General features: G+C 53.4%; 1 protein-coding gene across 1 annotated transcript in view; it reads right to left on the bottom strand.

Annotated features, from left to right (window-relative positions):
* Positions 1-21195, bottom strand: part of LOC121289948 (gamma-glutamyl hydrolase-like) — a 61257-nt gene extending 40062 nt beyond the window's left edge. The window contains exon 1 of the mRNA XM_041209960.1: positions 21072-21195. Coding sequence (XP_041065894.1) covers positions 21072-21088 — 17 coding nt within the window. The 5' untranslated portion in view covers positions 21089-21195. The remainder of the gene's footprint in view (positions 1-21071) is intronic.
* Between the last annotated feature and the right edge of the window lie 241 nt (positions 21196-21436).

Here is a 21436-nt window from a genome sequence, read left to right as displayed (position 1 = left end):
TCTATCTGAGCTCCCTCTATCTGAGCTCCCTCTATCTGAGCTCCCTCTATCTGAGCTCCCTCTATCTGAGCTCCCTCTATCTGAGCTCCCTCTATCTGAGCTCCCTCTATCTGAGCTCCCTCTATCTGAGCTCCCTCTATCTGAGCTCCCTCTATCTGAGCTCCCTCTATCTGAGCTCCCTCTATCTGAGCTCCCTCTATCTGAGCTCCCTCTATCTGAGCTCCCTCTATCTGAGCTCCCTCTATCTGAGCTCCCTCTATCTGAGCTCCCTCTATCTGAGCTCCCTCTATCTGAGCTCCCTCTATCTGAGCTCCCTCTATCTGAGCTCCCTCTATCTGAGCTCCCTCTATCTGAGCTCCCTCTATCTGAGCTCCCTCTATCTGAGCTCCCTCTATCTGAGCTCCCTCTATCTGAGCTCCCTCTATCTGAGCTCCCTCTATCTGAGCTCCCTCTATCTGAGCTCCCTCTATCTGAGCTCCCTCTATCTGAGCTCCCTCTATCTGAGCTCCCTCTATCTGAGCTCCCTCTATCTGAGCTCCCTCTATCTGAGCTCCCTCTATCTGAGCTCCCTCTATCTGAGCTCCCTCTATCTGAGCTCCCTCTATCTGAGCTCCCTCTATCTGAGCTCCCTCTATCTGAGCTCCCTCTATCTGAGCTCCCTCTATCTGAGCTCCCTCTATCTGAGCTCCCTCTATCTGAGCTCCCTCTATCTGAGCTCCCTCTATCTGAGCTCCCTCTATCTGAGCTCCCTCTATCTGAGCTCCCTCTATCTGAGCTCCCTCTATCTGAGCTCCCTCTATCTGAGCTCCCTCTATCTGAGCTCCCTCTATCTGAGCTCCCTCTATCTGAGCTCCCTCTATCTGAGCTCCCTCTATCTGAGCTCCCTCTATCTGAGCTCCCTCTATCTGAGCTCCCTCTATCTGAGCTCCCTCTATCTGAGCTCCCTCTATCTGAGCTCCCTCTATCTGAGCTCCCTCTATCTGAGCTCCCTCTATCTGAGCTCCCTCTATCTGAGCTCCCTCTATCTGAGCTCCCTCTATCTGAGCTCCCTCTATCTGAGCTCCCTCTATCTGAGCTCCCTCTATCTGAGCTCCCTCTATCTGAGCTCCCTCTATCTGAGCTCCCTCTATCTGAGCTCCCTCTATCTGAGCTCCCTCTATCTGAGCTCCCTCTATCTGAGCTCCCTCTATCTGAGCTCCCTCTATCTGAGCTCCCTCTATCTGAGCTCCCTCTATCTGAGCTCCCTCTATCTGAGCTCCCTCTATCTGAGCTCCCTCTATCTGAGCTCCCTCTATCTGAGCTCCCTCTATCTGAGCTCCCTCTATCTGAGCTCCCTCTATCTGAGCTCCCTCTATCTGAGCTCCCTCTATCTGAGCTCCCTCTATCTGAGCTCCCTCTATCTGAGCTCCCTCTATCTGAGCTCCCTCTATCTGAGCTCCCTCTATCTGAGCTCCCTCTATCTGAGCTCCCTCTATCTGAGCTCCCTCTATCTGAGCTCCCTCTATCTGAGCTCCCTCTATCTGAGCTCCCTCTATCTGAGCTCCCTCTATCTGAGCTCCCTCTATCTGAGCTCCCTCTATCTGAGCTCCCTCTATCTGAGCTCCCTCTATCTGAGCTCCCTCTATCTGAGCTCCCTCTATCTGAGCTCCCTCTATCTGAGCTCCCTCTATCTGAGCTCCCTCTATCTGAGCTCCCTCTATCTGAGCTCCCTCTATCTGAGCTCCCTCTATCTGAGCTCCCTCTATCTGAGCTCCCTCTATCTGAGCTCCCTCTATCTGAGCTCCCTCTATCTGAGCTCCCTCTATCTGAGCTCCCTCTATCTGAGCTCCCTCTATCTGAGCTCCCTCTATCTGAGCTCCCTCTATCTGAGCTCCCTCTATCTGAGCTCCCTCTATCTGAGCTCCCTCTATCTGAGCTCCCTCTATCTGAGCTCCCTCTATCTGAGCTCCCTCTATCTGAGCTCCCTCTATCTGAGCTCCCTCTATCTGAGCTCCCTCTATCTGAGCTCCCTCTATCTGAGCTCCCTCTATCTGAGCTCCCTCTATCTGAGCTCCCTCTATCTGAGCTCCCTCTATCTGAGCTCCCTCTATCTGAGCTCCCTCTATCTGAGCTCCCTCTATCTGAGCTCCCTCTATCTGAGCTCCCTCTATCTGAGCTCCCTCTATCTGAGCTCCCTCTATCTGAGCTCCCTCTATCTGAGCTCCCTCTATCTGAGCTCCCTCTATCTGAGCTCCCTCTATCTGAGCTCCCTCTATCTGAGCTCCCTCTATCTGAGCTCCCTCTATCTGAGCTCCCTCTATCTGAGCTCCCTCTATCTGAGCTCCCTCTATCTGAGCTCCCTCTATCTGAGCTCCCTCTATCTGAGCTCCCTCTATCTGAGCTCCCTCTATCTGAGCTCCCTCTATCTGAGCTCCCTCTATCTGAGCTCCCTCTATCTGAGCTCCCTCTATCTGAGCTCCCTCTATCTGAGCTCCCTCTATCTGAGCTCCCTCTATCTGAGCTCCCTCTATCTGAGCTCCCTCTATCTGAGCTCCCTCTATCTGAGCTCCCTCTATCTGAGCTCCCTCTATCTGAGCTCCCTCTATCTGAGCTCCCTCTATCTGAGCTCCCTCTATCTGAGCTCCCTCTATCTGAGCTCCCTCTATCTGAGCTCCCTCTATCTGAGCTCCCTCTATCTGAGCTCCCTCTATCTGAGCTCCCTCTATCTGAGCTCCCTCTATCTGAGCTCCCTCTATCTGAGCTCCCTCTATCTGAGCTCCCTCTATCTGAGCTCCCTCTATCTGAGCTCCCTCTATCTGAGCTCCCTCTATCTGAGCTCCCTCTATCTGAGCTCCCTCTATCTGAGCTCCCTCTATCTGAGCTCCCTCTATCTGAGCTCCCTCTATCTGAGCTCCCTCTATCTGAGCTCCCTCTATCTGAGCTCCCTCTATCTGAGCTCCCTCTATCTGAGCTCCCTCTATCTGAGCTCCCTCTATCTGAGCTCCCTCTATCTGAGCTCCCTCTATCTGAGCTCCCTCTATCTGAGCTCCCTCTATCTGAGCTCCCTCTATCTGAGCTCCCTCTATCTGAGCTCCCTCTATCTGAGCTCCCTCTATCTGAGCTCCCTCTATCTGAGCTCCCTCTATCTGAGCTCCCTCTATCTGAGCTCCCTCTATCTGAGCTCCCTCTATCTGAGCTCCCTCTATCTGAGCTCCCTCTATCTGAGCTCCCTCTATCTGAGCTCCCTCTATCTGAGCTCCCTCTATCTGAGCTCCCTCTATCTGAGCTCCCTCTATCTGAGCTCCCTCTATCTGAGCTCCCTCTATCTGAGCTCCCTCTATCTGAGCTCCCTCTATCTGAGCTCCCTCTATCTGAGCTCCCTCTATCTGAGCTCCCTCTATCTGAGCTCCCTCTATCTGAGCTCCCTCTATCTGAGCTCCCTCTATCTGAGCTCCCTCTATCTGAGCTCCCTCTATCTGAGCTCCCTCTATCTGAGCTCCCTCTATCTGAGCTCCCTCTATCTGAGCTCCCTCTATCTGAGCTCCCTCTATCTGAGCTCCCTCTATCTGAGCTCCCTCTATCTGAGCTCCCTCTATCTGAGCTCCCTCTATCTGAGCTCCCTCTATCTGAGCTCCCTCTATCTGAGCTCCCTCTATCTGAGCTCCCTCTATCTGAGCTCCCTCTATCTGAGCTCCCTCTATCTGAGCTCCCTCTATCTGAGCTCCCTCTATCTGAGCTCCCTCTATCTGAGCTCCCTCTATCTGAGCTCCCTCTATCTGAGCTCCCTCTATCTGAGCTCCCTCTATCTGAGCTCCCTCTATCTGAGCTCCCTCTATCTGAGCTCCCTCTATCTGAGCTCCCTCTATCTGAGCTCCCTCTATCTGAGCTCCCTCTATCTGAGCTCCCTCTATCTGAGCTCCCTCTATCTGAGCTCCCTCTATCTGAGCTCCCTCTATCTGAGCTCCCTCTATCTGAGCTCCCTCTATCTGAGCTCCCTCTATCTGAGCTCCCTCTATCTGAGCTCCCTCTATCTGAGCTCCCTCTATCTGAGCTCCCTCTATCTGAGCTCCCTCTATCTGAGCTCCCTCTATCTGAGCTCCCTCTATCTGAGCTCCCTCTATCTGAGCTCCCTCTATCTGAGCTCCCTCTATCTGAGCTCCCTCTATCTGAGCTCCCTCTATCTGAGCTCCCTCTATCTGAGCTCCCTCTATCTGAGCTCCCTCTATCTGAGCTCCCTCTATCTGAGCTCCCTCTATCTGAGCTCCCTCTATCTGAGCTCCCTCTATCTGAGCTCCCTCTATCTGAGCTCCCTCTATCTGAGCTCCCTCTATCTGAGCTCCCTCTATCTGAGCTCCCTCTATCTGAGCTCCCTCTATCTGAGCTCCCTCTATCTGAGCTCCCTCTATCTGAGCTCCCTCTATCTGAGCTCCCTCTATCTGAGCTCCCTCTATCTGAGCTCCCTCTATCTGAGCTCCCTCTATCTGAGCTCCCTCTATCTGAGCTCCCTCTATCTGAGCTCCCTCTATCTGAGCTCCCTCTATCTGAGCTCCCTCTATCTGAGCTCCCTCTATCTGAGCTCCCTCTATCTGAGCTCCCTCTATCTGAGCTCCCTCTATCTGAGCTCCCTCTATCTGAGCTCCCTCTATCTGAGCTCCCTCTATCTGAGCTCCCTCTATCTGAGCTCCCAGTCTATCTGAGCTCCCTCTATCTGAGCTCCCGTCTATCTGAGCTCCCTCTATCTGAGCTCCCTCTATCCTGAGCTCCCTCTATCTGAGCTCCCGTCTATCTGAGCTCCCTCTATCTGAGCTCCCTCTATCTGAGCTCCCTCTATCTGAGCTCCCTCTATCTGAGCTCCCTCTATCTGAGCTCCCTCTATCCTGAGCTCCCTCTATCTGAGCTCCCTCTATCTGAGCTCCCAGTCTATCTGAGCTCCCTCTATCTGAGCTCCCTCTATCTGAGCTCCCTCTATCTGAGCTCCCTCTATCTGAGCTCCCTCTATCTGAGCTCCCTCTATCTGAGCTCCCTCTATCTGAGCTCCCTCTATCTGAGCTCCCTCTATCTGAGCTCCCTCTATCTGAGCTCCCTCTATCTGAGCTCCCTCTATCTGAGCTCCCTCTATCTGAGCTCCCTCTATCTGAGCTCCCTCTATCTGAGCTCCCTCTATCTGAGCTCCCTCTATCTGAGCTCCCTCTATCTGAGCTCCCTCTATCTGAGCTCCCTCTATCTGAGCTCCCTCTATCTGAGCTCCCTCTATCTGAGCTCCCTCTATCTGAGCTCCCAGTCTATCTGAGCTCCCTCTATCTGAGCTCCCTCTATCTGAGCTCCCTCTATCCGAGCTCCCTCTATCTGAGCTCCCTCTATCTGAGCTCCCAGTCTATCTGAGCTCCCTCTATCTGAGCTCCCTCTATCTGAGCTCCCTCTATCTGAGCTCCCTCTATCTGAGCTCCCTCTATCTGAGCTCCCTCTATCTGAGCTCCCTCTATCTGAGCTCCCTCTATCTGAGCTCCCTCTATCTGAGCTCCCTCTATCTGAGCTCCCTCTATCTGAGCTCCCTCTATCTGAGCTCCCTCTATCTGAGCTCCCTCTATCTGAGCTCCCTCTATCTGAGCTCCCTCTATCTGAGCTCCCTCTATCTGAGCTCCCTCTATCTGAGCTCCCTCTATCTGAGCTCCCTCTATCTGAGCTCCCTCTATCTGAGCTCCCTCTATCTGAGCTCCCTCTATCTGAGCTCCCTCTATCTGAGCTCCCTCTATCTGAGCTCCCTCTATCTGAGCTCCCTCTATCTGAGCTCCCTCTATCTGAGCTCCCTCTATCTGAGCTCCCTCTATCTGAGCTCCCTCTATCTGAGCTCCCTCTATCTGAGCTCCCTCTATCTGAGCTCCCTCTATCTGAGCTCCCTCTATCTGAGCTCCCTCTATCTGAGCTCCCTCTATCTGAGCTCCCTCTATCTGAGCTCCCTCTATCTGAGCTCCCTCTATCTGAGCTCCCTCTATCTGAGCTCCCTCTATCTGAGCTCCCTCTATCTGAGCTCCCTCTATCTGAGCTCCCTCTATCTGAGCTCCCTCTATCTGAGCTCCCTCTATCTGAGCTCCCTCTATCTGAGCTCCCTCTATCTGAGCTCCCTCTATCTGAGCTCCCTCTATCCGAGCTCCCTCTATCTGAGCTCCCTCTATCTGAGCTCCCTCTATCTGAGCTCCAATTACCTGAGCTCCCTCTATCTGAGCTCCCAGTCTATCCAAGCTCCCTCTATCTGAGCTCCCTCTATCTGAGCTCCCTCTATCCGAGCTCCCTCTATCCGAGCTCCCTCTATCTGAGCTCCCTCTATCTGAGCTCCCTCTATCTGAGCTCCCTCTATCTGAGCTCCCTCTATCTGAGCTCCCAGTCTATCTGAGCTCCCTCTATCTGAGCTCCCTCTATCTGAGCTCCCTCTATCTGAGCTCCCTCTATCTGAGCTCCCTCTATCTGAGCTCCCTCTATCTGAGCTCCCTCTATCTGAGCTCCCTCTATCCGAGCTCCCTCTATCTGAGCTCCCTCTATCTGAGCTCCCTCTATCTGAGCTCCCTCTATCTGAGCTCCCTCTATCTGAGCTCCCTCTATCTGAGCTCCCTCTATCCGAGCTCCCTCTATCTGAGCTCCCTCTATCTGAGCTCCCTCTATCTGAGCTCCCTCTATCCGAGCTCCCTCTATCTGAGCTCCCTCTATCTGAGCTCCCTCTATCTGAGCTCCCTCTATCTGAGCTCCCTCTATCTGAGCTCCCTCTATCTGAGCTCCCTCTATCTGAGCTCCCTCTATCTGAGCTCCCTCTATCTGAGCTCCCTCTATCTGAGCTCCCTCTATCTGAGCTCCCTCTATCTGAGCTCCCTCTATCCGAGCTCCCTCTATCTGAGCTCCCTCTATCTGAGCTCCCTCTATCTGAGCTCCCTCTATCTGAGCTCCCTCTATCTGAGCTCCCTCTATCCGAGCTCCCTCTATCTGAGCTCCCTCAATCTGAGCTCCCTCTATCTGAGCTCCCTCAATCTGAGCTCCCTCTATCTGAGCTCCCTCTATCTGAGCTCCCTCTATCTGAGCTCCCAGTCTATCTGAGCTCCCACTATCTGAGCTCCCTCTATCTGAGCTCCCTCTATCTGAGCTCCCTCTATCTGAGCTCCCTCTATCTGAGCTCCCTCTATCTGAGCTCCCTCTATCTGAGCTCCCTCTATCTGAGCTCCCTCTATCTGAGCTCCCTCTATCTGAGCTCCCTCTATCTGAGCTCCCTCTATCTGAGCTCCCTCTATCTGAGCTCCCTCTATCTGAGCTCCCTCTATCTGAGCTCCCTCTATCTGAGCTCCCTCTATCTGAGCTCCCTCTATCTGAGCTCCCTCTATCTGAGCTCCCTCTATCTGAGCTCCCTCTATCTGAGCTCCCTCTATCTGAGCTCCCTCTATCTGAGCTCCCTCTATCTGAGCTCCCTCTATCCTGAGCTCCCTCTATCTGAGCTCCCTCTATCTGAGCTCCCTCTATCTGAGCTCCCTCTATCTGAGCTCCCTCTATCTGAGCTCCCTCTATCTGAGCTCCCTCTATCCGAGCTCCCTCTATCTGAGCTCCCTCTATCTGAGCTCCCTCTATCTGAGCTCCCTCTATCTGAGCTCCCTCTATCTGAGCTCCCTCTATCTGAGCTCCCTCTATCTGAGCTCCCTCTATCTGAGCTCCCTCTATCCGAGCTCCCTCTATCTGAGCTCCCATTCTATCCGAGCTCCCTCTATCTGAGCTCCCTCTATCTGAGCTCCCTCTATCTGAGCTCCCTCTATCTGAGCTCCCTCTATCTCAGCTCCCTCTATCTGAGCTCCCTCTATCTGAGCTGCCTCTATCTGAGCTCCCTCTATCCGAGCTCCCTCTATCTGAGCTCCCTCTATCTGAGCTCCCTCTATCTGAGCTCCCTCTATCTGAGCTCCCTCTATCTGAGCTCCCGTCTATCTGAGCTCCCTCTATCTGAGCTCCCTCTATCTGAGCTCCCTCTATCTGAGCTCCCTCTATCTGAGCTCCCTCTATCTGAGCTCCCTCTATCTGAGCTCCCTCTATCTGAGCTCCCTCTATCTGAGCTCCCTCTATCTGAGCTCCCTCTATCTGAGCTCCCTCTATCTGAGCTCCCTCTATCTGAGCTCCCTCTATCTGAGCTCCCTCTATCTGAGCTCCCTCTATCCTGAGCTCCCTCTATCTGAGCTCCCTCTATCTGAGCTCCCTCTATCTGAGCTCCCTCTATCTGAGCTCCCTCTATCTGAGCTCCCTCTATCTGAGCTCCCTCTATCTGAGCTCCCTCTATCTGAGCTCCCCTCTATCTGAGCTCCCTCTATCTGAGCTCCCTCTATCTGAGCTCCCTCTATCTGAGCTCCCGTCTATCTGAGCTCCCTCTATCTGAGCTCCCTCTATCTGAGCTCCCTCTATCTGAGCTCCCTCTATCTGAGCTCCCTCTATCTGAGCTCCCTCTATCTGAGCTCCCTCTATCTGAGCTCCCTCTATCTGAGCTCCCTCTATCTGAGCTCCCTCTATCTGAGCTCCCTCTATCTGAGCTCCCTCTATCTGAGCTCCCTCTATCTGAGCTCCCTCTATCTGAGCTCCCTCTATCTGAGCTCCCTCTATCTGAGCTCCCTCTATCTGAGCTCCCTCTATCTGAGCTCCCTCTATCTGAGCTCCCTCTATCTGAGCTCCCTCTATCTGAGCTCCCTCTATCTGAGCTCCCTCTATCTGAGCTCCCTCTATCTGAGCTCCCTCTATCTGAGCTCCCTCTATCTGAGCTCCCTCTATCTGAGCTCCCTCTATCTGAGCTCCCTCTATCTGAGCTCCCTCTATCTGAGCTCCCTCTATCTGAGCTCCCTCTATCTGAGCTCCCTCTATCTGAGCTCCCTCTATCTGAGCTCCCTCTATCTGAGCTCCCTCTATCTGAGCTCCCTCTATCTGAGCTCCCTCTATCTGAGCTCCCTCTATCTGAGCTCCCTCTATCTGAGCTCCCTCTATCTGAGCTCCCGTCTATCTGAGCTCCCTCTATCTGAGCTCCCATCTATCTGAGCTCCCTCTATCTGAGCTCCCTCTATCTGAGCTCCCTCTATCTGAGCTCCCTCTATCTGAGCTCCCGTCTATCTGAGCTCCCTCTATCTGAGCTCCCTCTATCTGAGCTCCCTCTATCTGAGCTCCCTCTATCTGAGCTCCCTCTATCTGAGCTCCCTCTATCTGAGCTCCCTCTATCTGAGCTCCCTCTATCTGAGCTCCCTCTATCTGAGCTCCCTCTATCTGAGCTCCCTCTATCTGAGCTCCCTCTATCTGAGCTCCCTCTATCTGAGCTCCCTCTATCTGAGCTCCCTCTATCTGAGCTCCCTCTATCTGAGCTCCCTCTATCTGAGCTCCCTCTATCTGAGCTCCCTCTATCTGAGCTCCCTCTATCTGAGCTCCCTCTATCTGAGCTCCCTCTATCTGAGCTCCCTCTATCTGAGCTCCCTCTATCTGAGCTCCCTCTATCTGAGCTCCCTCTATCTGAGCTCCCTCTATCTGAGCTCCCTCTATCTGAGCTCCCTCTATCTGAGCTCCCTCTATCTGAGCTCCCTCTATCTGAGCTCCCTCTATCTGAGCTCCCTCTATCTGAGCTCCCTCTATCTGAGCTCCCTCTATCTGAGCTCCCTCTATCTGAGCTCCCTCTATCTGAGCTCCCTCTATCTGAGCTCCCTCTATCTGAGCTCCCTCTATCTGAGCTCCCTCTATCTGAGCTCCCTCTATCTGAGCTCCCTCTATCTGAGCTCCCTCTATCTGAGCTCCCTCTATCTGAGCTCCCTCTATCTGAGCTCCCTCTATCTGAGCTCCCTCTATCTGAGCTCCCTCTATCTGAGCTCCCTCTATCTGAGCTCCCTCTATCTGAGCTCCCTCTATCTGAGCTCCCTCTATCTGAGCTCCCTCTATCTGAGCTCCCTCTATCTGAGCTCCCTCTATCTGAGCTCCCTCTATCTGAGCTCCCTCTATCTGAGCTCCCTCTATCTGAGCTCCCTCTATCTGAGCTCCCTCTATCTGAGCTCCCTCTATCTGAGCTCCCTCTATCTGAGCTCCCTCTATCTGAGCTCCCTCTATCTGAGCTCCCTCTATCTGAGCTCCCTCTATCTGAGCTCCCTCTATCTGAGCTCCCATCTATCTGAGCTCCCTCTATCTGAGCTCCCTCTATCTGAGCTCCCTCTATCTGAGCTCCCTCTATCTGAGCTCCCTCTATCTGAGCTCCCTCTATCTGAGCTCCCTCTATCTGAGCTCCCTCTATCTGAGCTCCCTCTATCTGAGCTCCCTCTATCTGAGCTCCCTCTATCTGAGCTCCCTCTATCTGAGCTCCCTCTATCTGAGCTCCCTCTATCTGAGCTCCCTCTATCTGAGCTCCCTCTATCTGAGCTCCCTCTATCTGAGCTCCCAGTCTATCTGAGCTCCCTCTATCTGAGCTCCCTCTATCTGAGCTCCCTCTATCTGAGCTCACTCTATCTGAGCTCCCTCTATCTGAGCTCCCTCTATCTGAGCTCCCTCTATCTGAGCTCCCTCTATCTGAGCTCCCTCTATCTGAGCTCCCTCTATCTGAGCTCCCTCTATCTGAGCTCCCTCTATCTGAGCTCCCTCTATCTGAGCTCCCTCTATCTGAGCTCCCTCTATCTGAGCTCCCTCTATCTGAGCTCCCTCTATCTGAGCTCCCTCTATCTGAGCTCCCTCTATCTGAGCTCCCTCTATCTGAGCTCCCTCTCTCTGAGCTCCCTCTATCTGAGCTCCCAGTCTATCTGAGCTCCCTCTATCTGAGCTCCCTCTATCTGAGCTCCCTCTATCTGAGCTCCCTCTATCTGAGCTCCCTCTATCTGAGCTCCCTCTATCTGAGCTCCCTCTATCTGAGCTCCCTCTATCTGAGCTCCCTCTATCTGAGCTCCCTCTATCTGAGCTCCCTCTATCTGAGCTCCCTCTATCTGAGCTCCCTCTATCTGAGCTCCCTCTATCTGAGCTCCCTCTATCTGAGCTCCCTCTATCTGAGCTCCCTCTATCTGAGCTCCCTCTATCTGAGCTCCCTCTATCTGAGCTCCCTCTATCTGAGCTCCCTCTATCTGAGCTCCCTCTATCTGAGCTCCCTCTATCTGAGCTCCCTCTATCTGAGCTCCCTCTATCTGAGCTCCCTCTATCTGAGCTCCCTCTATCTGAGCTCCCTCTATCTGAGCTCCCTCTATCTGAGCTCCCTCTATCTGAGCTCCCTCTATCTGAGCTCCCTCTATCTGAGCTCCCTCTATCTGAGCTCCCTCTATCTGAGCTCCCTCTATCTGAGCTCCCTCTATCTGAGCTCCCTCTATCTGAGCTCCCTCTATCTGAGCTCCCTCTATCTGAGCTCCCTCTATCTGAGCTCCCTCTATCTGAGCTCCCTCTATCTGAGCTCCCTCTATCTGAGCTCCCTCTATCTGAGCTCCCTCTATCTGAGCTCCCTCTATCTGAGCTCCCTCTATCTGAGCTCCCTCTATCTGAGCTCCCTCTATCTGAGCTCCCTCTATCTGAGCTCCCTCTATCTGAGCTCCCTCTATCTGAGCTCCCTCTATCTGAGCTCCCTCTATCTGAGCTCCCTCTATCTGAGCTCCCTCTATCTGAGCTCCCTCTATCTGAGCTCCCTCTATCTGAGCTCCCTCTATCTGAGCTCCCTCTATCTGAGCTCCCTCTATCTGAGCTCCCTCTATCTGAGCTCCCTCTATCTGAGCTCCCTCTATCTGAGCTCCCTCTATCTGAGCTCCCTCTATCTGAGCTCCCTCTATCTGAGCTCCCTCTATCTGAGCTCCCTCTATCTGAGCTCCCTCTATCTGAGCTCCCTCTATCTGAGCTCCCTCTATCTGAGCTCCCTCTATCTGAGCTCCCTCTATCTGAGCTCCCTCTATCGAGCTCCCTCTATCTGAGCTCCCTCTATCTGAGCTCCCTCTATCTGAGCTCCCTCTATCTGAGCTCCCTCTATCTGAGCTCCCTCTATCTGAGCTCCCTCTATCTGAGCTCCCTCTATCTGAGCTCCCTCTATCTGAGCTCCCTCTATCTGAGCTCCCTCTATCTGAGCTCCCTCTATCTGAGCTCCCTCTATCTGAGCTCCCTCTATCTGAGCTCCCTCTATCTGAGCTCCCTCTATCTGAGCTCCCTCTATCTGAGCTCCCTCTATCTGAGCTCCCTCTATCTGAGCTCCCTCTATCTGAGCTCCCTCTATCTGAGCTCCCTCTATCTGAGCTCCCTCTATCTGAGCTCCCTCTATCTGAGCTCCCTCTATCTGAGCTCCCTCTATCTGAGCTCCCTCTATCTGAGCTCCCTCTATCTGAGCTCCCTCTATCTGAGCTCCCTCTATCTGAGCTCCCTCTATCTGAGCTCCCTCTATCTGAGCTCCCTCTATCTGAGCTCCCTCTATCTGAGCTCCCTCTATCTGAGCTCCCTCTATCTGAGCTCCCTCTATCTGAGCTCCCTCTATCTGAGCTCCCTCTATCTGAGCTCCCTCTATCTGAGCTCCCTCTATCTGAGCTCCCTCTATCTGAGCTCCCTCTATCTGAGCTCCCTCTATCTGAGCTCCCTCTATCTGAGCTCCCTCTATCTGAGCTCCCTCTATCTGAGCTCCCTCTATCTGAGCTCCCTCTATCTGAGCTCCCTCTATCTGAGCTCCCTCTATCTGAGCTCCCTCTATCTGAGCTCCCTCTATCTGAGCTCCCTCTATCTGAGCTCCCTCTATCTGAGCTCCCTCTATCTGAGCTCCCTCTATCTGAGCTCCCTCTATCTGAGCTCCCTCTATCTGAGCTCCCTCTATCTGAGCTCCCTCTATCTGAGCTCCCTCTATCTGAGCTCCCTCTATCTGAGCTCCCTCTATCTGAGCTCCCTCTATCTGAGCTCCCTCTATCTGAGCTCCCTCTATCTGAGCTCCCTCTATCTGAGCTCCCTCTATCTGAGCTCCCTCTATCTGAGCTCCCTCTATCTGAGCTCCCTCTATCTGAGCTCCCTCTATCTGAGCTCCCTCTATCTGAGCTCCCTCTATCTGAGCTCCCTCTATCTGAGCTCCCTCTATCTGAGCTCCCTCTATCTGAGCTCCCTCTATCTGAGCTCCCTCTATCTGAGCTCCCTCTATCTGAGCTCCCTCTATCTGAGCTCCCTCTATCTGAGCTCCCTCTATCTGAGCTCCCTCTATCTGAGCTCCCTCTATCTGAGCTCCCTCTATCTGAGCTCCCTCTATCTGAGCTCCCTCTATCTGAGCTCCCTCTATCTGAGCTCCCTCTATCTGAGCTCCCTCTATCTGAGCTCCCTCTATCTGAGCTCCCTCTATCTGAGCTCCCTCTATCTGAGCTCCCTCTATCTGAGCTCCCTCTATCTGAGCTCCCTCTATCTGAGCTCCCTCTATCTGAGCTCCCTCTATCTGAGCTCCCTCTATCTGAGCTCCCTCTATCTGAGCTCCCTCTATCTGAGCTCCCTCTATCTGAGCTCCCTCTATCTGAGCTCCCTCTATCTGAGCTCCCTCTATCTGAGCTCCCTCTATCTGAGCTCCCTCTATCTGAGCTCCCTCTATCTGAGCTCCCTCTATCTGAGCTCCCTCTATCTGAGCTCCCTCTATCTGAGCTCCCTCTATCTGAGCTCCCTCTATCTGAGCTCCCAGTCTATCTGAGCTCCCTCTATCTGAGCTCCCTCTATCTGAGCTCCCTCTATCTGAGCTCCCTCTATCTGAGCTCCCTCTATCTGAGCTCCCTCTATCTGAGCTCCCTCTATCTGAGCTCCCTCTATCTGAGCTCCCTCTATCTGAGCTCCCTCTATCTGAGCTCCCTCTATCTGAGCTCCCTCTATCTGAGCTCCCTCTATCTGAGCTCCCTCTATCTGAGCTCCCTCTATCTGAGCTCCCTCTATCTGAGCTCCCTCTATCTGAGCTCCCTCTATCTGAGCTCCCTCTATCTGAGCTCCCTCTATCTGAGCTCCCTCTATCTGAGCTCCCTCTATCTGAGCTCCCTCTATCTGAGCTCCCTCTATCTGAGCTCCCAGTCTATCTGAGCTCCCTCTATCTGAGCTCCCTCTATCTGAGCTCCCTCTATCTGAGCTCCCTCTATCTGAGCTCCCTCTATCTGAGCTCCCTCTATCTGAGCTCCCTCTATCTGAGCTCCCTCTATCTGAGCTCCCAGTCTATCTGAGCTCCCTCTATCTGAGCTCCCTCTATCTGAGCTCCCTCTATCTGAGCTCCCTCTATCTGAGCTCCCTCTATCTGAGCTCCCTCTATCTGAGCTCCCTCTATCTGAGCTCCCTCTATCTGAGCTCCCTCTATCTGAGCTCCCTCTATCTGAGCTCCCTCTATCTGAGCTCCCTCTATCTGAGCTCCCTCTATCTGAGCTCCCTCTATCTGAGCTCCCTCTATCTGAGCTCCCTCTATCTGAGCTCCCTCTATCTGAGCTCCCTCTATCTGAGCTCCCTCTATCTGAGCTCCCTCTATCTGAGCTCCCTCTATCTGAGCTCCCTCTATCTGAGCTCCCTCTATCTGAGCTCCCTCTATCTGAGCTCCCTCTATCTGAGCTCCCTCTATCTGAGCTCCCTCTATCTGAGCTCCCTCTATCTGAGCTCCCTCTATCTGAGCTCCCTCTATCTGAGCTCCCTCTATCTGAGCTCCCTCTATCTGAGCTCCCTCTATCTGAGCTCCCTCTATCTGAGCTCCCTCTATCTGAGCTCCCTCTATCTGAGCTCCCTCTATCTGAGCTCCCTCTATCTGAGCTCCCAGTCTATCTGAGCTCCCTCTATCTGAGCTCCCAGTCTATCTGAGCTCCCTCTATCTGAGCTCCCTCTATCTGAGCTCCCTCTATCTGAGCTCCCTCTATCTGAGCTCCCTCTATCTGAGCTCCCTCTATCTGAGCTCCCTCTATCTGAGCTCCCTCTATCTGAGCTCCCTCTATCTGAGCTCCCTCTATCTGAGCTCCCTCTATCTGAGCTCCCTCTATCTGAGCTCCCTCTATCTGAGCTCCCTCTATCTGAGCTCCCTCTATCTGAGCTCCCTCTATCTGAGCTCCCTCTATCTGAGCTCCCTCTATCTGAGCTCCCTCTATCTGAGCTCCCTCTATCTGAGCTCCCTCTATCTGAGCTCCCAGTCTATCTGAGCTCCCTCTATCTGAGCTCCCTCTATCTGAGCTCCCTCTATCTGAGCTCCCTCTATCTGAGCTCCCTCTATCTGAGCTCCCTCTATCTGAGCTCCCTCTATCTGAGCTCCCTCTATCTGAGCTCCCTCTATCTGAGCTCCCTCTATCTGAGCTCCCTCTATCCGAGCTCCCTCTATCTGAGCTCCCTCTATCTGAGCTCCCAGTCTATCTGAGCTCCCTCTATCTGAGCTCCCTCTATCTGAGCTCCCTCTATCTGAGCTCCCTCTATCTGAGCTCCCTCTATCTGAGCTCCCTCTATCTGAGCTCCCTCTATCCGAGCTCCCTCTATCTGAGCTCCCTCTATCTGAGCTCCCTCTATCTGAGCTCCCTCTATCTGAGCTCCCTCTATCTGAGCTCCCTCTATCTGAGCTCCCTCTATCTGAGCTCCCTCTATCTGAGCTCCCTCTATCTGAGCTCCCTCTATCTGAGCTCCCTCTATCTGAGCTCCCTCTATCTGAGCTCCCTCTATCTGAGCTCCCTCTATCTGAGCTCCCTCTATCTGAGCTCCCTCTATCTGAGCTCCCTCTATCTGAGCTCCCTCTATCTGAGCTCCCTCTATCTGAGCTCCCTCTATCTGAGCTCCCTCTATCTGAGCTCCCTCTATCTGAGCTCCCTCTATCTGAGCTCCCTCTATCTGAGCTCCCTCTATCTGAGCTCCCTCTATCTGAGCTCCCTCTATCTGAGCTCCCTCTATCTGAGCTCCCTCTATCTGAGCTCCCTCTATCTGAGCTCCCTCTATCTGAGCTCCCTCTATCTGAGCTCCCTCTATCTGAGCTCCCTCTATCTGAGCTCCCTCTATCTGAGCTCCCTCTATCTGAGCTCCCTCTATCTGAGCTCCCTCTATCTGAGCTCCCTCTATCTGAGCTCCCTCTATCTGAGCTCCCTCTATCTGAGCTCCCAGTCTATCTGAGCTCCCTCTATCTGAGCTCCCTCTATCTGAGCTCCCTCTATCTGAGCTCCCTCTATCTGAGCTCCCTCTATCTGAGCTCCCTCTATCTGAGCTCCCTCTATCTGAGCTCCCTCTATCTGAGCTCCCTCTATCTGAGCTCCCTCTATCTGAGCTCCCTCTATCTGAGCTCCCTCTATCTGAGCTCCCTCTATCTGAGCTCCCTCTATCTGAGCTCCCTCTATCTGAGCTCCCTCTATCTGAGCTCCCTCTATCTGAGCTCCCTCTATCTGAGCTCCCTCTATCTGAGCTCCCTCTATCTGAGCTCCCAGTCTATCCGAGCTCCCTCTATCCGAGCTCCCTCTATCTGAGCTCCCTCTATCTGAGCTCCCTCTATCTGAGCTCCCTCTATCTGAGCTCCCTCTATCTGAGCTCCCTCTATCTGAGCTCCCTCTATCTGAGCTCCCTCTATCTGAGCTCCCTCTATCTGAGCTCCCTCTATCTGAGCTCCCTCTATCTGAGCTCCCTCTATCTGAGCTCCCTCTATCTGAGCTCCCTCTATCTGAGCTCCCTCTATCTGAGCTCCCTCTATCTGAGCTCCCTCTATCTGAGCTCCCTCTATCTGAGCTCCCTCTATCTGAGCTCCCTCTATCTGAGCTCCCTCTATCTGAGCTCCCTCTATCTGAGCTCCCTCTATCTGAGCTCCCTCTATCTGAGCTCCCTCTATCTGAGCTCCCTCTATCTGAGCTCCCTCTATCTGAGCTCCCTCTATCTGAGCTCCCTCTATCTGAGCTCCCTCTATCTGAGCTCCCTCTATCCGAGCTCCCTCTATCTGAGCTCCCTCTATCTGAGCTCCCTCTATCCGAGCTCCCTCTATCTGAGCTCCCTCTATCTGAGCTCCCTCTATCTGAGCTCCCTCTATCTAGCTCCCTCTATCTGAGCTCCCTCTATCTGAGCTCCCTCTATCTGAGCTCCCTCTATCTGAGCTCCCTCTATCTGAGCTCCCTCTATCTGAGCTCCCTCTATCTGAGCTCCCTCTATCTGAGCTCCCTCTATCTGAGCTCCCTCTATCTGAGCTCCCTCTATCTGAGCTCCCTCTATCTGAGCTCCCTCTATCTGAGCTCCCTCTATCTGAGCTCCCTCTATCTGAGCTCCCTCTATCTGAGCTCCCTCTATCTGAGCTCCCTCTATCTGAGCTCCCTCTATCTGAGCTCCCTCTATCTGAGCTCCCTCTATCTGAGCTCCCTCTATCTGAGCTCCCTCTATCTGAGCTCCCTCTATCTGAGCTCCCTCTATCTGAGCTCCCTCTATCTGAGCTCCCTCTATCTGAGCTCCCTCTATCTGAGCTCCCTCTATCTGAGCTCCCTCTATCTGAGCTCCCTCTATCTGAGCTCCCTCTATCTGAGCTCCCAGTCTATCAGAGCTCCCTCTATCTGAGCTCCCTCTATCTGAGCTCCCTCTATCTGAGCTCCCTCTATCTGAGCTCCCTCTATCTGAGCTCCCTCTATCTGAGCTCCCTCTATCTGAGCTCCCTCTATCTGAGCTCCCTCTATCTGAGCTCCCTCTATCTGAGCTCCCTCTATCTGAGCTCCCTCTATCTGAGCTCCCTCTATCTGAGCTCCCTCTATCTGAGCTCCCTCTATCTGAGCTCCCTCTATCTGAGCTCCCTCTATCTGAGCTCCCTCTATCTGAGCTCCCTCTATCTGAGCTCCCTCTATCTGAGCTCCCTCTATCTGAGCTCCCTCTATCCGAGCTCCCAGTCTATCTGAGCTCCCTCTATCTGAGCTCCCTCTATCTGAGCTCCCTCTATCTGAGCTCCCTCTATCTGAGCTCCCTCTATCTGAGCTCCCTCTATCTGAGCTCCCTCTATCTGAGCTCCCTCTATCTGAGCTCCCTCTATCTGAGCTCCCTCTATCTGAGCTCCCTCTATCTGAGCTCCCTCTATCTGAGCTCCCTCTATCTGAGCTCCCTCTATCTGAGCTCCCTCTATCTGAGCTCCCTCTATCTGAGCTCCCTCTATCTGAGCTCCCTCTATCTGAGCTCCCTCTATCTGAGCTCCCTCTATCTGAGCTCCCTCTATCTGAGCTCCCTCTATCTGAGCTCCCTCTATCTGAGCTCCCTCTATCTGAGCTCCCTCTATCTGAGCTCCCTCTATCTGAGCTCCCTCTATCTGAGCTCCCTCTATCTGAGCTCCCTCTATCTGAGCTCCCTCTATCTGAGCTCCCTCTATCTGAGCTCCCTCTATCTGAGCTCCCTCTATCTGAGCTCCCTCTATCTGAGCTCCCTCTATCTGAGCTCCCTCTATCTGAGCTCCCTCTATCTGAGCTCCCTCTATCTGAGCTCCCTCTATCTGAGCTCCCTCTATCTGAGCTCCCTCTATCTGAGCTCCCTCTATCTGAGCTCCCTCTATCTGAGCTCCCTCTATCTGAGCTCCCTCTATCTGAGCTCCCTCTATCTGAGCTCCCTCTATCTGAGCTCCCTCTATCTGAGCTCCCTCTATCTGAGCTCCCTCTATCTGAGCTCCCTCTATCTGAGCTCCCTCTATCTGAGCTCCCTCTATCTGAGCTCCCTCTATCTGAGCTCCCTCTATCTGAGCTCCCTCTATCTGAGCTCCCTCTATCTGAGCTCCCTCTATCTGAGCTCCCTCTATCTGAGCTCCCTCTATCTGAGCTCCCTCTATCTGAGCTCCCAGTCTATCCGAGCTCCCTCTATCTGAGCTCCCTCTATCCGAGCTCCCTCTATCTGAGCTCCCAGTCTATCTGAGCTCCCTCTATCTGAGCTCCCAGTCTATCTGAGCTCCCTCTATCTGAGCTCCCTCTATCTGAGCTCCCAGTCTATCCGAGCTCCCTCTATCTGAGCTCCCTCTATCTGAGCTCCCTCTATCTGAGCTCCCTCTATCCGAGCTCCCTCTATCTGAGCTCCCTCTATCTGAGCTCCCTCTATCTGAGCTCCCTCTATCTGAGCTCCCAGTCTATCTGAGCTCCCTCTATCTGAGCTCCCTCTATCTGAGCTCCCTCTATCTGAGCTCCCTCTATCTGAGCTCCCTCTATCTGAGCTCCCTCTATCTGAGCTCCCTCTATCTGAGCTCCCTCTATCTGAGCTCCCTCTATCTGAGCTCCCTCTATCTGAGCTCCCTCTATCTGAGCTCCCTCTATCTGAGCTCCCTCTATCTGAGCTCCCTCTATCTGAGCTCCCTCTATCTGAGCTCCCTCTATCTGAGCTCCCTCTATCTGAGCTCCCTCTATCTGAGCTCCCTCTATCTGAGCTCCCTCTATCTGAGCTCCCTCTATCTGAGCTCCCTCTATCTGAGCTCCCTCTATCTGAGCTCCCTCTATCTGAGCTCCCTCTATCTGAGCTCCCTCTATCTGAGCTCCCTCTATCTGAGCTCCCTCTATCTGAGCTCCCTCTATCTGAGCTCCCTCTATCTGAGCTCCCTCTATCTGAGCTCCCCTCTATCTGAGCTCCCTCTATCTGAGCTCCCAGTCTATCTGAGCTCCCTCTATCTGAGCTCCCTCTATCTGAGCTCCCTCTATCTGAGCTCCCTCTATCTGAGCTCCCTCTATCTGAGCTCCCTCTATCCGAGCTCCCTCTATCTGAGCTCCCTCTATCTGAGCTCCCTCTATCTGAGCTCCCAGTCTATCTGAGCTCCCTCTATCTGAGCTCCCAGTCTATCTGAGCTCCCTCTATCTGAGCTCCCTCTATCTGAGCTCCCTCTATCTGAGCTCCCTCTATCTGAGCTCCCAGTCTATCTGAGCTCCCTCTATCTGAGCTCCCTCTATCTGAGCTCCCTCTATCTGAGCTCCCTCTATCTGAGCTCCCTCTATCTGAGCTCCCAGTCTATCTGAGCTCCCTCTATCTGAGCTCCCTCTATCTGAGCTCCCTCTATCTGAGCTCCCTCTATCTGAGCTCCCAGTCTATCTGAGCTCCCTCTATCTGAGCTCCCTCTATCTGAGCTCCCAGTCTATCTGAGCTCCCTCTATCTGAGCTCCCTCTATCTGAGCTCCCTCTATCTGAGCTCCCTCTATCTGAGCTCCCTCTATCTGAGCTCCCTCTATCTGAGCTCCCTCTATCTGAGCTCCCTCTATCTGAGCTCCCTCTATCTGAGCTCCCTCTATCTGAGCTCCCTCTATCTGAGCTCCCTCTATCTGAGCTCCCTCTATCTGAGCTCCCAGTCTATCTGAGCTCCCTCTATCCGAGCTCCCTCTATCTGAGCTCCCTCTATCTGAGCTCCCTCTATCTGAGCTCCCTCTATCTGAGCTCCCTCTATCTGAGCTCCCTCTATCCGAGCTCCCTCTATCTGAGCTCCCTCTATCTGAGCTCCCTCTATCTGAGCTCCCTCTATCTGAGCTCCCTCTATCTGAGCTCCCTCTATCTGAGCTCCCTCTATCTGAGCTCCCTCTATCTGAGCTCCCTCTATCTGAGCTCCCTCTATCTGAGCTCCCTCTATCTGAGCTCCCTCTATCTGAGCTCCCTCTATCTGAGCTCCCTCTATCTGAGCTCCCTCTATCTGAGCTCCCTCTATCTGAGCTCCCAGTCTATCTGAGCTCCCTCTATCCGAGCTCCCAGTCTATCCGAGCTCCCAGTCTATCTGAGCTCCCTCTATCCGAGCTCCCTCTATCTGAGCTCCCTCTATCCGAGCTTCCCTGTATCCGAGCTCCCAGTCTATCTGAGCTCCCTCTATCCGAGCTTCCCTGTATCCGAGCTTCCCTGTATCCGAGCTCCCAGTCTATCTGAGCTCCCTCTATCCGAGCTTCCCTGTATCCGAGCTTCCCTGTATCCGAGCTCCCAGCCTATCCGAGCTCCCAGCCTATCCGAGCTCCCTCTATCCGAGCCCCCAGCCTATCTGAGCTCCCTCTATCCCTCTATCTGAGAAAGTCGGGCAGTTTGTTTATAGTTTCCCAGTGGCACAAGCTCTCTGTTACTGCCCTGAGCTGTAATCAAAGACAGAAGCACTGTGGTTAACACAGCATTAATCCTCCCACAGCTTGGGATAGCATGTCACCTCCCTCCCCCCCTCCACTACCCCTCCCCAGATAAAGACCCAATCAAACCGAATCTCTCACTTTGTCAGTCTGTTCATGGTTGTGCGTCTGAGGTCGGATGAGCTCCTCCGGAAGGATCAGGAACCGAATGGCTGTCAGATAGGGGAAGGTCTTTACATCACCTCCAATCGATGGGAGTTCCTTGTCATGTCAGAGCCTGGGAAATCACTGAGAGATTCTTTTAACTCTTTCTTCACCTGCGAACTTTGGAGCTCATTCCACAGGCTTCTCGAAGTTGCTGAAATTAGTGAAAGCTTTTGTTCAGTGTTTAACAGACAAAGACAAAATAAGAACAAAAGGAATAGGAGCTGGGGTAGGCCATTCAGCCCCTCGAGCCTGCTCCGCCATTCAATAAGATCAAGGCTGATCTGATTGTGGCCTAAAAT

The sequence above is a fragment of the Carcharodon carcharias genome, chromosome 17 (assembly GCF_017639515.1).
Source record: "Carcharodon carcharias isolate sCarCar2 chromosome 17, sCarCar2.pri, whole genome shotgun sequence".
Lineage (NCBI taxonomy): Eukaryota > Metazoa > Chordata > Chondrichthyes > Lamniformes > Lamnidae > Carcharodon > Carcharodon carcharias.
This window is presented reverse-complemented; position numbering and strand designations above follow the sequence as displayed.